At 39.1% G+C, this 16,566-nt stretch overlaps 1 protein-coding gene across 3 annotated transcripts in view; it reads right to left on the bottom strand.

Moving 5' to 3' along the window:
• Nucleotides 1-4,550: 4,550 nt before the first annotated feature.
• The window catches only part of LOC129699341 (zinc finger and BTB domain-containing protein 2-like), a 26,461-nt gene continuing 14,445 nt past the window's right edge, over nt 4,551-16,566 (bottom strand). For 2 of the 3 annotated variants that reach the window (XM_055639017.1, XM_055639019.1), the window contains exons 2-3: nt 10,073-10,254; nt 4,551-8,870 (exon numbers count right to left, since the gene is read on the bottom strand). In XM_055639017.1, coding sequence (XP_055494992.1) covers nt 7,481-8,870; nt 10,073-10,254 — 1,572 coding nt within the window. In that variant the 3' untranslated portion in view covers nt 4,551-7,480. Of the gene's footprint in view, nt 8,871-10,072; nt 10,255-15,170; nt 15,366-16,566 lie in introns of all 3 variants that reach the window. The other variant, XM_055639020.1, reaches the window with a different exon arrangement.

Genomic DNA, 16,566 nt, shown 5'->3' with positions numbered 1-16,566 from the left:
AGAGATGGGGAGTTATTCTGGAGTAGACTTGGGACAATGATTACTCCATGGAACCAAAAAAGAGGCAGACATAACTAGGACCCATGTAAGTGCTTATGAATACATCTTTGATTTATATGAAGTGGGAGGATTCAAAAGTGAAACTGTTATGGATGAGAAGTTCCACCAGATAAAGGAGTGTTAGCAGAGGGGAACTGGTTGGATCTATATTGCAGAAATAAGCAGAGGACACTGGCATTAGTCCTTGTGCCAATCCGAAGGTTGCAACTTGTAACAAAAAATCAATCCATCCCAATGTTTTCTGTTACCAATTTATCCATGCATTTCAATACACCTGCATTGTGAACTCTTTTGCAGATTTTTTTTCAGTGCCTTCTATAAATCAAAATGTACTATATTACTAGTTTCCACTTTATCCACCCTGCTCATGTTCAGAAAATTCTAATTTTGTCAAATAGGATTTCCTTTTCATAACTACAATGATTCTGACTTCTTGACTGTGTACATGATTTTTTTCAAAGTTCTCTTCATACTTAATGATCTCCTTAAAGATCTGTCGTGCCATCTGGACCAGTTTCCTTATTTTTATGAAGAGGAAATTTTCCAATTTGGTGTTCTCTGGTTACTGAACTCTGAACAATTCAGAAATTTGAACATCTAATAATTCTCTAAGAATAACCAGACTCTGCATCCCGTCAAAAAAAAAATAAACTTAGAAATGAACGCTACTCTGGATGGCCTAATCAATGTGTTTATGAAGCTTTTGCATCTTGTTTCTATCATATTTTAAAGAGTTGAGGAATTAGCTTTTAGAACAAACATTTCAACTCATCCAGCCATCTTAAGGATTCGACTGCTTTTACATTTTTTCTTATTCTTCCTACATGTTTCACCTCATTTTGTTATTTATTTCTCAATTTACAGATGTTTGATTTCTGAATTTGTAATAATACCTTTTAATGTTTTCAGGTAGTGACTTTGATTCTCTTTTGTTATAATAGCGTGACACACTGTCTCAGAGGAATACATGATCAAACACACTCCAAGAACACATGGAGGAATGGCTGAGGTGTGGGTTGTAAACCCTCGCACTCCGTCAGCATTCAAATTCTTGAACAAACTTTTTTTTTTACTTTTGTGCTACAAAAAACCTTTAAGCTGTGGGCTGTTGTTTCAGGATTAGACCAAGGGTCATGGTTTCAGATGAAATATTCCTTTAGGTAGTTTGTCTCTTATTGCGTAGAGTCAAATTTAGAGCAAAAAGAGCACGTTATACCAGACAGTTTATTTAGATTGATGTTATCATCTTTATGCATGTGTGGTGAGATTACCACTAAAAATAAATTTGATCCAATTCCAAAGGCTAGTGATTTTATTTTAACATTATTGGGATCTGGGTGTTGTCAGTGGGCCACTGTCTTGAACTGCTTCAGTCCTTCTGGTAAACATGTTCTAAATGTGCTTTTGAGTAATACTTTCAAGGTTTAGACCCAAGGACAATGAAAGGCTGAGAAAAGAGTCTGTCATATAGCATGGAAATGGGCCCTTCAGCCCAACTCATTCAGCATTCGGCCCAAGTCTACTCCACCATTCAATCATGGATGAATTATCTCTCCCTCCTAACCCCATTCTCCTGCCTTACCCCCCCATAACCTGACACATATCCATCTATGCTACTGCATTTGGCCCATATCCCTCTAAACCTTTCCATTGCATGTTCCTGGCCAAATGGATTTTAAATGTTGCTATTGCACCTGCCGCAACTACTTCCTTTGGTAGCTTGTTTCATATACATATCCACCTATTAACTTGAAAAAAGACCATGTGCATTCACCATAGATGCTGCATCACCCGCTGAGTTTCTCCAGCATTTTTGTCTACCTTTGATTTTCCAGTATCTGCAGTTCCTTCTTAAACATGTGCATCTCTGCCATTTGCAATTTTTATAATCCTCTATAAGATCACTGCTCAATCTCCTATGATACAAGAAATTAAATCGTAGCTGGCCCAATCGCTCCCTAGACAATGGGTGCAGGAGTAGGCCATTCGGCCCTTCGAGCCAGCACCACCATTCAATGTGATCATGGCTGATCATCCCCAATCAGTACCCCATTCCTGCCTTCTCCCCATATCCTCTGACTCCACTATTTTTAAGAGGCCTATCTAGCTCTCTCTTGAAAGCATCCAGAGAACCTGCCCCCACCGCCCTCTGAGGCAGAGAATTCCACACTCACCACTCTCTGTGAGAAAAAGTGTTTCCTCATCTCCGATCTAAATGGCTTACTCCTTATTCTTAAACTCTGGCCCCTGGTTCTGCCTCCCCCAACATCGGGAACATGTTTCCTGCCTCTAGCGTGTCCAAGCCCTTAACAATCTTGTCCTGGTAATATCCTTATCAATCATTTCTGCACCATTTTCAGCTTAATGGCAGTATTACTACAGCAGCGTGATTGAAACTAAATAGAATACTCCAAGTACAGCATATTCCAAATACAATTGCAATGTAACGTCCCAATTTCTTTACTCAACAACCTTATTGCTGAAGGCCAACAAAGCAAAAGCTGCCTTTGCCACCATCTCCATCTGTAATGCCACTTTTGGGAAACTATGTAACTCCTCTATTGGGCCCCTCTAGTCTACAAACACTGCCCAGGCCCCCCACCGCTATAGGTTTCCAGGTTGGGATTCAGATGATGGTGTTCCAATGTGCCTATTTCCATTGTCCTTTTTAGTGCCACGCAGTTGGAGTTGCACTGGCAAGGAGCTGCATTTCCATTTGCTGAGGAGCTGTAAATGGAATTAATCATTATACAATCATAACAAATATTCTCACTTCCATCCTTGTATTGAAAAGCAGCTGAAGATAATTGAGTCCAGCATACTATCAAAAGGAACTACTGTGATGCTGAGGACAATTTCCCTCCCACAACCATTTGCCTTTGAGAGGTATGACCCTACAACTCCTACATTTTCCTTTTGTGCAGACTTTCGTTTTACCAGGACAAGTAATTTCCATTCCATTGATAAGAAAGTTTTAGGGGGAATATGGGCCATGCATGGGATTAGAGTAGATGGGGAATCTTGGTTGGCACAGGCAAGTTGGACCAAAGGGCCTGTTTCTGTGCTGTATGGCTCTATGGTTCCTTGATGCCATGCAGTCAAATACTGCCATCATGCCACACAGAAATCACAGATCATCACTTCCTTATTTTAATTAAATCCTATTCTAATTCCATTTTATCCTCCCCACTTTTCCATCACTACCCCATGATGTTAACACTCACCTACAAATTGGGTGTAACTTATATTGGCCAATTGAATACCAATCCACCCGTCAATGGAATGTAGAATAAAACTATTTGGCAGAAACTCATGAAGTCACAGCGAGTGTGTGTGAACTCTACAGAAAGCACAACATTGGCATATAGACGTAGAGAAGTATACAGCGCATTAGTAGTCGACACTACTAACATGCAGACTGATGGCCTTTGAGAATAGCATATTAAGAAATGAATAGCTGACCATCCTATGTCAGGAATTTTTTTACATTTGGTCTGGATTAATAACTTTCAGTATTAAATAAAAGATGGGGATAGAGGAATTTTAATTATAGCAGGAGAGTTAGGTAAAACTAGGTAAAGTGCACAACTGCACTAGAGATACAGTAACTAGCCCGTGTACAGTGGGACTTTGAATTTTCCCCAGACTTCATCTTTCTCCCATCACAATGGATGGAAACACGGTAAAATCTCTGGACCAGCAAAAGAGTGTATTATTGTTCCAGAAAGAGTTTGAATGGAACTACCATCAGATGGGGGAATTAATCTGGGATAAAGTTAATCTCTTCAATGATGAACATGGAAGAACAGGATTGTCACTGAAACCATTCTGGCTCACAACTTCGCTCAGAACTGCTGCCCTTACACAGTCCAGTCTATATTTAATTCCACCCCCAGCATTAAACTGCTCTCTATTCAGTTCAGCCACTCGGCTTAGGGCGTGAAAGTAATTGTTGACATTTGGTCACTCGCACCTCACATGAACATATAAATTAAGAACATTTTCTCAGGGTACCTTCAGAATCAGAAGACACTAAGAATCAATAAGAAACTATCTGGATAATGCAAGCTAATAATCATTAGAGAGGAGTAGGTAGCTTAATACCAGAATCATGTTTTTAATTTACAAAACTGACTTGAATTAAAATTTGCAGATGATTACAAGCGTGTTGCAAGTTATGAGGGAGCTCAATTAGAAACAGCTGACCATGTAGTGAGACAACAAAAAGTAATAGAGGGAAAGGAAAGGCAAGAACAGCAATGTTAGATAACAATTACATAAGATTCAGTGTTTCACATGTTCACCCTTATTTCTCCAGATTGAATACTGTGTCCAGTTCACTTATGGTGCGTGTTTGAATCTTTCTGGATGAACAGATGAGACTTACCTGTAATTATCTGTAATTTTGAAATCTCATTACAACCAATGCTTATTTCAATCTATAATTTGTACAAAATACTGCACGAAGATTTCATTGAGACAGTACAAAGTTTCCAGTTCCTACCAAGCTCGTTTTATTCAAGTCTTTGGTATTGGCAGCGTTATATTACACATTATACAGTTATTAACTAACAAAGATTTTGATATAACGGTAATGTGGCATGGATCAAGACGTACAAATGTGGTATGAATTAAATTTGGATATCTGGAACTAAACACAAAATGCTAACTCAGAAAAATAAAGTAAGGCAGAAGCTTAGCACTGACTTAGTTAACAAAGGACACAAACATTTCAATTAAACATCACTGTATACAGTATGGATATCCACCATGTGTGTATGCTTTGTTAAATAAGCCCCCCAACTGTGCAGATGAATGGCCAGCTTCTGAGCAGCAACTTAATTAAAAGTTACAGAAAGGCAACACAGTACAATGTATTTAAAAATCTCACCAATGCTAGCAAGGGGCACTACTCTGGGTGATGTCACAGAAAACAGTGCTCTTAATTTCTGCAATTTATAAGTCAAGTGAAGTTCAACTTCATTAATATAAACATATTTGAAATTGCGATCAAAACATTTTTAAAAACCCATTTTGAACCAAAATATTTATGCCCCCAATCCTCAGTTTGTTTTGGTTAAAGTAACTACAATGCATTATTTATTATTACTACAATAAAGGAATGTCTCTTCTCACCCAGGACTTCTTTACAAGTTTGAACTGCGTTATATTTCCCTCTTGAAACATGCTTCACAAAATACTGACTTTCTTTTTAAAATCTACATTTTATTTGAATCATAATTAATGCAAATTATATTTTTAACAATTAACATCATTTTTATGCTTGAGTATTTTAAGGCAGTTTAACTTTTTTTATTATTCAAATGTGAATCCTATCATAATGTCCATATAAAACTTGTAAACAACCAAACAATTTACATACATTATTTCCTAGAATTTAATCCATGTTTTTTTTAGGAATTTATATTTGCAAGTAATACCTTGATATATATACATATGTGTACATATGTATGTATGAAGGCTTACTGAGCAATATAAAGTGGTTAAAAGACTGCAAAAGAAATGCTCAAACTATAATAAACAGCAACAAAATATCTTGGGGTTTGATTACAAATTTGCATGTAACAGTATTAAATGTACCAGTCTAATTACCTTATAATCAAGTTGGAAAATTAATGCTTGATAATTCTAATTAATCCATCTAGTGGTTTTCATTTCACCTCTACAGTAAGGGCAATTTACTAAAAATGATTGCAACCAGTACTGTACTGAATGAAGTTACCTTCTCATACGTTAATCAACAAATAAAAATAAGCTAAATGGAGTAAGTCAATCATTAGAAGCATAATTCTGCACAACTGGACGCAAGAAGACATTAAGAAAATGCAATTGTGGAAAATCTCTTCTTATCCACATTAATGTTTTGCACACAGTACTTTGTGGGCGTAAAATACATTTTTCTTATACTGCTTATACAATATCTACCAGAGAGATGTGTTGGTTTTCGGTATATGTGCACAGCTGAAAAATATTTTGAATAATAAACCAAGTAAGTTAATTTTTGCAGTAACCACCCTGCGTTTCCTCCAGACAGCAATTCCAATCTACCTTACAGTTAATCCAGAATTTGAAAGGATAGATATTATTCAGTGTGCTGTTCCTCAGCTTATTTTTTCCTAATAATTATCTCTAAAAATGTATAAAGACAGACAACACAGAATAAATAATGCATCTACTATTTCTGTAAAACAAGTTACAAATACTACTACTGTATTTTGAAGTCAGCATGCATAGATGTTTTAAGTCTTCCCCACCCCCCCTCCACCCCACCTTGAAAGCAGATTACACAGACATATTGAAGAGCAAATCGTAAATAAGTGAGGTAAGTAATATTCAGAATTACACTGAACATAGTTTAAAAACAAGATTATACACGTGAACAGGGACAAATGTGGAGCACCAGAGCACATTTTTGTTCTATCACACTGGAAAATAGCCTTGAATATTTAAAACAAAAGCTCCTTTTCCATAAGTGAGTAATTTATTTAATACCATATTGAACAAGTTTTATTTAGGAAATACTGTTCATATGTACGATTCATTAATTAGCAGGGCATTTCAGTAATTACAGATTGCAGTGATACCTTTTGAAATAAAATAATTTTGGTATTTCACACCTCTAGGATCATGCTTTTCCTTTACAAAGATGGACTGAATGTTTGACTTTTGACTGAGTTAGTCATGTGAAGTTCCAGCTCAGGGCAAAACTAACATTCTGGATTCATAATTGATTCAAGAATGCCATCGCCTTGTTATGCATTTTTGTAATTTGTTACTTGAATCAACAGATAGGTGTAGATAGGTGTACCTGGTAATCGGCTGATCATTAGAGAAGGACATTTATCAACAGTTCTTGCATCTCTTGACAAACAGGAAGGAGTATTTTCGTAATCACAATGGCAATCACCAATGTTTCATTAAACTGTCCCTTTTAATTTGAGTACACATCTAAAAGGCTCAGTAGGAGAATGCACACTTTTGAGTGTTTTGTTGGGTAAAATACCTCTGTGGAGCATAAAGATTTATCGATTTGGGACATTGTAATTTCATTTCCCGTTCGATCCACAAGGGGATGTGCACATCAGGCAACGCCAATAAAAAAGAACAATGCACAGCTTCTTTCAGCCACAGCATAAACACTCCTGAATCTGGTCCCAAAGCAGCTCATGATTGACATGGGCTAATGTGAACTCTAGTGCAACATAGTGCATGGTACTGCACATTATGCCACCAGGATTTTCATTTTAAGTCACAATATCAGCGAATAATGAATAATGACATACGTTTGCCAGAAAAGAAAGCCGAAAACTAAATTAGAAAATAAACTATATCTAATAACTAATAATTTTGAATTGTACATTATAAGAAATGCTTTGAAAGGTGATAAAATGAACAGTTGTCATTCCACTAAAACAGCCTGACCATCCTCCACATTATGCACTGTCTCTGACAATGACTGATTTGTTTCTGTCATTTCACAAGCCTCTGAAGAGCCCTCCCCTTGCACTGCTGGTTGGCCTTCCATCAAAACAAAGGTATCAGAGTTCTCGTTTTGGCATTGATGCCGAACAGCTTCACTAGCATTTGAAAAGCTTTTGTCACAAAGATTGCACTTGTATGATTGATTTGACTGGTTTGTTGCTAGATACACTGGATCCATTAGTGACTGGCTAGTTTCTTCTGAGGAGCCTTCAGTGAGCATTGCTTGCTTATTATCTACCATCAGAAAGGTATCGGAGTTCTGGTTAAGGCACACATGCCTGGCAGCCTGGTTGGCCCTACAAAATGTTTTATCACAGGTACTACATTTGTACGGTTTGCCTGTGTGAATATACATATGCTCTCTCCAGTGACTTTTCTGGATGAATTTACGGCCACAGATAGAGCACTCATACTTTCGCCTTTTTACCTCCCTATCTTGATCCCCTAACTCTAAGTTGTCAATGTCCGCAATGTCTGATGGAGGTGGTGTTTCTGCTTGCAGTTGGCTATCTGCCATTGGCGAATCATTCTTCTGTTGTAGTTCCCCATCGCTAATTACTTCTGCTTCAGGTATTTCCTCAACTTCTTTTGTAGGTTTCCCAGACTCGACCAATTGCCTCAGCACATTCATTCCAGCTTGGTTGGTAACAGGAAGTGACATGCCTGTATGGAGCTGCAGGTGCTCACGTAGGCTGCTTCGTAAAGTAAACCTTCTGCCACAAAGATGACAAACATAAAACTTCGGAAAACCACTATTCCTCTTCATAATACTGGGCTTAACGTGTGCTACTGCATGTATTCCAGGTTGTCCATCCAATAGTGGAATATTCTCGCAGCGTTCTTCAACAGTTTGAGGACCAGATGGAGAAACCAATCCTAATGGTGTTCCAGATGACTGCCCAATATGTTGAGAGGGCTGGAGAATTTGAGCACTTTGGGGATGCTGCTGCCCAACGTCTGAACTTCGTTCTTGTTCTATCCGAGAAGGATGTGTGTGTGACCTGGGCTCTCGCCCAGACTTTTCTGAAGCTGACGATAACCTACTTGGGGGTGAAGTTTGATTGTCCGCAATCTGAATGCCATACAGCGAAGATGTCCAAGCAAAAACTTGATCAGGGCGAGGAATGGCTCCATGGCTGGCTAAGCTGGCTTCTTGAACTAGTGGATATGCATGCAGGAATTTAATTCCCTGCTCAAGACGAACAGGATCAATAATCTGGGGAGCCATCTTTCCCGTGTACATTAAATGAAGGAGGTAGCTAAAAATATCTGGCTGAATATCCGTTGGCTTCAGTCGGACACAATCACTGTGAAAAAATATTAAAATGTTTACAAATATTAAACAATCCAATTGTTTCTTTAAGTTTTCTTAAGAAGTGTAACATACTTAGGATGTCAATACATAACAACATTCTGTATCTACCAAATTGAAGAGAAATAATAGAATTTGATTCATGATTAATCGAATATACCAAAACACCATTTACAAAACATTTTTTAAAACATTGAAAATAATGTGAATTAATCAGAACAACACAAATCACGTGGTATAATGAGATACAGACTATGTGAGTGGAACAAGCTAACAGAAACATTATTAATGCTTCTAATTTCAGTTTAAAGTGAGGTGAGAAAGATTTAAATACATATCTTTGTCTTGGAAGATAATCGAATGTTTTGCCACATGAAATACAAATACATATTTTGGGTGAGAATTTCTTTAAAATGCTTCAAGCAGAAGAGGGTAAAGTGAAATTATTTGATGGCTCTAATAAAGAGCCAATGGATTAAATGGTTTATACACATTGAATGATTCCAAATTTTTGAATACCAAATGAATAGAAAATAAAGAAACAAAAATCCATAAAACAGTCATTTTAAAGTTAGTCTGTGGAAACAATAAAATGTAGGTGCTGGTTTCTACTAAAGATTGACACAAAGTGCTTGAGTAACTCAGTAGTTTAGGCAGCAGCTCTGGAAAAAAAAAGGACAGGTGACGTTTTGGGTCGAGACCCTTCTTCAGGCTGTCCGAGAGCTTGCGTCTGGCCTTAACAAGACCTTAACAACAACCCGCCGGACTTTAACAGCACCTACCTTGTCAGCGGGTTTGATGATAATGTCAAGATTGTTGTAAAGTGTGCGGAGGGCCTGGCGTTCAAAAGAGGTAAGGATTATTGTAGGTAAAGGAATTAGAAAAGTCAAGACGGTTGATGTTTCACCGGCAGTTAGAGATAAAACCTTCCAGAGAAGGTAGATGGCTGTCCGAGCTGTTAAGTGTTCTGTAAACAGAGTACACCCTTGAAACTGCAGGTGAGGAGGAAAGCTGTTGCGTTGCTGGTTACTTTCTGACATCAAAATATCTTAAAAAATTGTCTGTGCTCTTTACGTGTTTGGAGCATTCTTGTATTGGAAAAGGGGCGTATAAGATGGGAAATAAAAGTGTGTATAAATTACAACACGTACTACATTCTTAATTTTCTGCAATTTAACATCTTGATGCAAGCATTACCTGGTTTGATGAATAAAAAGCATTTTGAAGTAATTGGAGAAAGAAGCAAGGACTGCTTTATGAGCCTTGAAATAGACATCACCTATAGCCACCGTGCAGTCACAAAGAAAGCCAAACTCCCGCTGGGCATTAAGTTGTTGTAACAGAATTAAACCATGGTTAGCTAGTTCCATGTTTAGAATCTAGGGGGAGGTAGAAGAAAGGAAACTGTATTAAAGACAAGTTAGGAGTCAACTGAACAGATAAACAAATGATCAAGTACTATACATTTAATAATAGAACAATTTAACTATTAACTATTTAAAACTAGACTACTCAATAATGAATAACTGGGAGAACAGTTACCTGAGGTTACATACAATATACCTACCCTGATTAAATATTTCTTATTCTTAAAATAACACACACCATTTAAAACACCAAATAACCTACAAAATATTGATTCCACCTTCATTTTCCCATCAATTTCTAACCAAATACCTTTAACGATAACCAAATAACATAAGGACAGTTTTAGAGTTTGACCTTTCAGGAAGAATTACTGATCGAGGCTGGAAGACAGAGAAAGATTAAAAGAAAAATACTAGCCTCCCGATCCATAATTACACTTAGTAAGTTGTTTACGTATAGTCAATGTGTAACACCTACACCATTTAGATTTTAGATTTTCAGGAGGCTTTTGATAAGCTGTTACGAAAGATTATTAAATAACCGAGGACAAAAATAAGAGATCCTGCACTAATTAAAAATTCTATTGAGTACTGTCGAAATCACATATGAAGTATTGTGCAGAGTTTATTGTCTCAGAATTTTAGAGGCGTCTTATGGGTCTAAGTCAAGTAGAATGGAGTGAACTTTACAGAGATTCACCACCAGTAAATACCCATTCAATATCTTGTGTTGTTCATACCAGGAGGAGTGTTTTATGGTTTATTACATAATTACATTTGCAAACAGTCTGGTATTGAGAATGCATTAATTAAATGGGCATAAAATAAAATAGTGGTAAAATAGGGAAATTTAAGGTGGAAGTAATGGATCCACCGTGAAATTTATTACTTATGGCTGTTTTTAGGGGATCAGAGGGTATGGAGAGAAGGCAGGTACGGGATACTGAGTTGGATGATCAGACATGATCATATTGAATGGCGGTGCAGGCTCGAAGGGCCGAATGGCCTACTCCTGCACCTAATTTCTATGTTTCTATGTGACCTCTCCCTCCTCCATCTTGCAGAGACTGAGCCACACCCACATTTCCGGGTTTTATAACCCCTCCCACCCCCCCCACTGGAAAAGGTGTGGCTTTCATGGAGTGATTGACAGGAGAGAGATTCTCAACATTTTTTTAAAAACTAATAACACTTTTATTTTTCATTGATGGGAAGAATTCTGCTCAGCGGAGGGGGACTGAGTAAGATGGCCAAAAATCACAGCCGTAAGTGGTAGTGTTTTTTTATCTAAAATCAATATACAGTGCAAACAGGAAGTAAGTGCATTTACAGTAGTGCCTTTAAACTTCAAGCCAAATCACCCAAGCCACCATTTGCAGTAAGTAGTGCATTTCAACTTCACGCCCAAGCCACCATTTGCAGTAAGTGGTGTCTTTCAACTTCAAACCACACCCAAGCCATCATTTGCAGCAAGTAGTGCCTTTCAACTTCAAGTCAAAGCTCCCAAGCCACCATTTGCAGTAATAGTGCCTTTCAACTTCATGCCACCATTTGCAGTAAGTGGTGTCTTTCAACTTCAAGCCATTGCACCCAAGCTACCATTTGCAGTAAGTAGTGCCTTTCAACTTCACGCCACCATTTGCAGTAAGTGGTGTATTTCAACTTCAAGCCACACCCAAGCCATCATTTGCAGTAAGTAGACCCTTTCCATTTCAAAGCTCCCAAGCCACCATTTGCAGTAAGTGGTGTCTTTCAACTTCAACCCACACCCAAGCCACCATTTGCAGTAAGTAGTGCCTTTCAACTTCGAGCCAAAGCAACCAAGCCACCATTCACAGTAATAGTGCCTTTCAACTTCAAGCCAAAGCTCCCAAGCCTCCATTTGCAGTAAGTACTGCCTTTCAACTTCATGCCACCATTTGCAGTAAGTGGTGTATTTCAACTTCAAGCCACACCCAAGCCACAATTTGCAGTAAGTAGTGCCTTTCAACTTCAAGCCAATGCACCCACGCCCCCATTTGCAGTAAGTAGTGCTTTTCAATTTCAAGCCAAAGCAACCAATCCACCAGTTGCAGTAAGTAGTGCCTTTCAACTTCAACTCAAAGCTCCCAAGCCACCATTTGCAGTAAGTAGTGCCTTTCAACTTCAAGCCAAAGCAACCAATCCACCATTTGCAGTAAGTAGTGCCTTTCAACTTCATGCCACCATTTGCAGTAAGTGGTGTCTTTCAACTTCAAGCCACACCCAAGCCACCATTTGCAGTAAGTAGTGCCTTTCAACTTCAAGACAAAGCAACCAAGCCACCATTTGCAGTAAGTAGTGCCTTTCAACTTCAAGCCAAAGCAACCAAGCCACCATTTGCAGTAAGTAGTGCCTTTCAACTTCAAGCCAACGCTCCCAAGCCACCATTTGCAGTAAGTAGTGCCTTTCAACTTCAAGACAAAGCAACCAAGCCACCATTTGCAGTAAGTAGTGCCTTTCATCTTCATGCCACCATTTGCACTGTAGTGCCTTTCAATTTCAAGACCCACCCAAGCCAAGCCAACCGGGGGGGGCGGCTTTCTGGAGCGCTAGTATTAACCATTTTAGAACCAATAGACTTTTTTTGCAAGCTTTAGAACCAATAGACATTTTTTTTCAAGCTTTAGAACCAATAGACATTTTTTTGCAAGCTTTAGAACCAATAGACATTTTTTTGCAAGCTTTAGAACCAATAGACATTGTTTGCAAGCTTTAGAACCAATAGACATATTTTTGCAAGCTTTAGAACCAATAGACATATTTTTTGCAATCTTTAGAACCAATAGAGACATTGTTTGCAAGCTTTAGAACCTATAGACAGCTTTTTTTTTTGCAAGTTTTAGAACCAATAGACATTTTTTTGCAAGCTTTAGAACCAATAGACATTTTTTTTGCAAGCTTTAGAACCAATAGACATTTTTGTGCAAGCTTTAGAAGCAATAGACATTTTTTTTGCAAGCTTTAGAACCAATATAGACTTTTTTTGCAAGCTTTAGAACCAATAGAGACATTTTTTGCAAGCTTTAGAACCAATAGAGATATTTTTGCAAGCTTTAGAACCAATAGACATTGTTTGCAAGCTTTAGAACCAATAGAGACATTTTTTGCAAGCTTTAGAACCAATAGACATTTTTTTGCAAGCTTTAGAACCAATAGACACATTCTGCAAGCATTTTAGAACCACTAAGGGCACTTACATTTGAGTAGACATGTGTTCAGTGTTATTCACAGCTCAGAGAAACGTGACCCTCTGCCTTCCTCCATATTGAAGAGACTGTGTGGCACAGTACTTCCTGGTTTTATAGTCCCTCCCCCCTGCCGCCAGCGGGGGCAGCAGAGAGAATGGGGAATTTTGTAAAAACATTAATATCTCTGTCATTTTTAATCGACGGGAAAAATCCTCGGCACACATGCGGCAGAGGGGGGCTCTGAGCAAGGTGGCCAAAAATGACGGCCGTAGGTGGCGGCGCTCTCTCGGAAATCGCAGCACAAAGATGGCCAAAACCGGTCAAGAACTGACTTTTAGTAATATATAGATATGATAATGTGAAATATAACATCAATCTGAACGAAACTTGACAAAAAAAAGACCACGAGACAATGGCGAGTAAGGTGTGGCAAAAAAAATTAGCGCTATCGTGTACCTTTTCGGCGTAGTTCCTGGATCACATAGATAGATGAATCTAGTGCCACGTTGTAGCTTTGCCAGGCTGGATACTTATTTTTTAGGTCTACCTGGTGCAACTCTCAGTGACCAGGTCTCCTTCTATACTTCTCAATGAACCATGCTGGATCCCTTAACTTGATTATACTTATGAGATCTATATTCAAGCTCGGGTTACAGATTGGGTTGGTGATGAGTGTCTCAGTTTTGATTCATAAGATTGGTTTTGAATATATCCATTTAGCATCATGGAAGTATCCAAATGTTATGGAATCCACTTATAGTTTAAAGTTAGGACTTCAAGAATGCAAGGCCTGTGCAGTAGTCAATCCTATTCATGCTTTCATAAGATAATACATATGATAGCTTAGTAAGAACAATGTTCTGTAGATTTATATATTAGATTCATTCACACACCGCCCATTGCAAAGATCTGCAATTTTGTCACCTAAATGCTTTGATATATTATTTGTTATAAGAAGTTACCATTGTCCCTGATTTTGATAAGTTTGGTAACCTCCTTCTTAATACAAGTATAATGGTAGCTACCGATCTTTTCAAATGGCTTTTTCTAAAGCAATCATTAAAACATAAGTTTGGTTATGTCTACTCCACATTTTTTTTTAATTGTTCCAACTTGCCTTTTTCTTTATTGCATTTCAAGTTGTTTATTGTTGTTCCACCGAACGTGGCTTAATCAATTCCAATGTCATAGCTACTTGATTTGTCTGACTGTTAAGTAGTGACACAAAAAGCTTAATTTCTATCAATTTGTTCACTCCCTGAAATTTAATTATAGGAAGAGGCCACTATCACATTATTTCTATCTTGACTTTCATTATTATTTATACGTGATTACAGAGGTTTGTTTTGTTCTTTTGCAATTTACTTTCTCAATCCATAAAAGGGTCTTGACCCAAAACGTCACCCATTCCTTCTCTCCAGAGATGCTGCTTGTCCCGCTGAGTTACTCCAGCTTTTTATGTCTATCTTCAGTGTAAACCAGCATCTGCATTTCCTTCCTACACATTCCTTTCTTCAGGATATCTACTATACATAACTAAAACTTTAATCTTGTGCTCTTCCGTTTTGTGCGGTTTTTCTATTTGCGCAAAAACGGCACACAATAGCACTACAATTTTTCGCCAGCTCACTCACTGTTCCGCTGTGCTCGAGTGCAAAAAGTTTTGCTCCGATCGGTGGGATAATGTTAAAGTTAGCGAGGTTTAAATATCTTAAAAACCGTGTGTGCGCAGATTGATCTCCTCTCTTGCCAGTCAGCGTCGCGCAGATTGGTCTCTTCTCCTGTCACTTCCCGGGACGTTCCGCCCCTTCCTAAGCCATTGCATCTTTACTGGAGCTGAGGATGGCCGGTGGAGGTCTCCAACAGGACACAATTTTCAGAGGGGCCGGAAGCGGCGCAGAGCAGGAGATGTTGCTAAATGGAAAGCAGAGATTCTGATCCCAGCTGAGAACGCTCGTGTGAGTCCCCATCGCATCACCAGCTCCAGCCCCTTCCCCTCTGGTCCCCCTCGCTGGCTCCTGCCCCCCGTGATACCCACCTCTCCCCCATGGCTCTTCCCCCATCTTTTCTCCGAGCTCTCTCCCCCTCCTCCCCGCCCACACCCCTCTCCCCCTACAACCGTCTCCTGCCCTGCCCCTGCCCCTCCCCCCCACAACATTCCCTGCCCACACCACCCCACCAACACACCCTCGCACATCCCCCCCACACCCCCCTCCCCTCCCCTCACACCCCGGCCCACACACACCCCCTCCCCTACACAAACACCCTCGCATATCCCCCCCCCACACCCCGCCCATCCAACCCCCTCCCCTCCCCCCCCCACCCACACACCCCCCCCCCTCCCCTCCCACCGCACACACCCCCTTTCCCTCCCACACATGAAGAGGAGGGGGAAGGAATGCTGGGGAATGAGGGGAAATGAGCCGCGCCTGCACAGTTGGAGGCTATGGGTGAGTGGTGAAATATTGCTTTGGGGAATGGGTTGTGTTGGTCCACCAGGCATCACGTGTGACTGGGACCCAACGGGTCCCACTTAGTCTAGTTTTACCTAATTTCTAATTATTTTCCACTCCTATGCTTTGCAAGCCATGCTATCCTATTGTCACTGAACATTCCTGTCTTTAAATATTGTTATGTCTCAGTCGTGTTTAGTTTTGCCATATTTTAAAATAAAGCGGATTTTTTCAGTAAACTATTGATGACATTTAGAAATGTTTCCCTTTGTTGTGCTACAGCAATTCCCCATTTTCTCTTCCAAAAAACTACTCTACACACTTCAACAGCCTGTTTTTCTCCAACCCATTATTAAGCTTCCAATCTCAAACCAAAGCCTGATAGGCACACTATTAGTGAAAATGTAACTGTACTTTTACTTAATTTGCTCTTCCCTTCAGCCATCAGGCTATTAAACATGACAACAAATAAGCTCTGAACTACAACAGACTATAATAATAATAATAATAATAATAATAATACATTTTATTTATGGGCGCCTTTCCAGAGTCTCAAGGACACCTTACAAACATTTAGCAGGTAGAGGAAAAACATGTAAGGGGACTGAAATAAATAGTAGAGACATGACTAGTGCACAAAGTAAAGACAGAATACAATTCAA

Source organism: Leucoraja erinacea, chromosome 8 (assembly GCF_028641065.1).
Source record: "Leucoraja erinacea ecotype New England chromosome 8, Leri_hhj_1, whole genome shotgun sequence".
NCBI lineage: Eukaryota > Metazoa > Chordata > Chondrichthyes > Rajiformes > Rajidae > Leucoraja > Leucoraja erinaceus.
The sequence above is the reverse complement of the archived record's forward strand: the minus strand, read 5'-3'. Positions and strand labels throughout refer to the sequence as shown.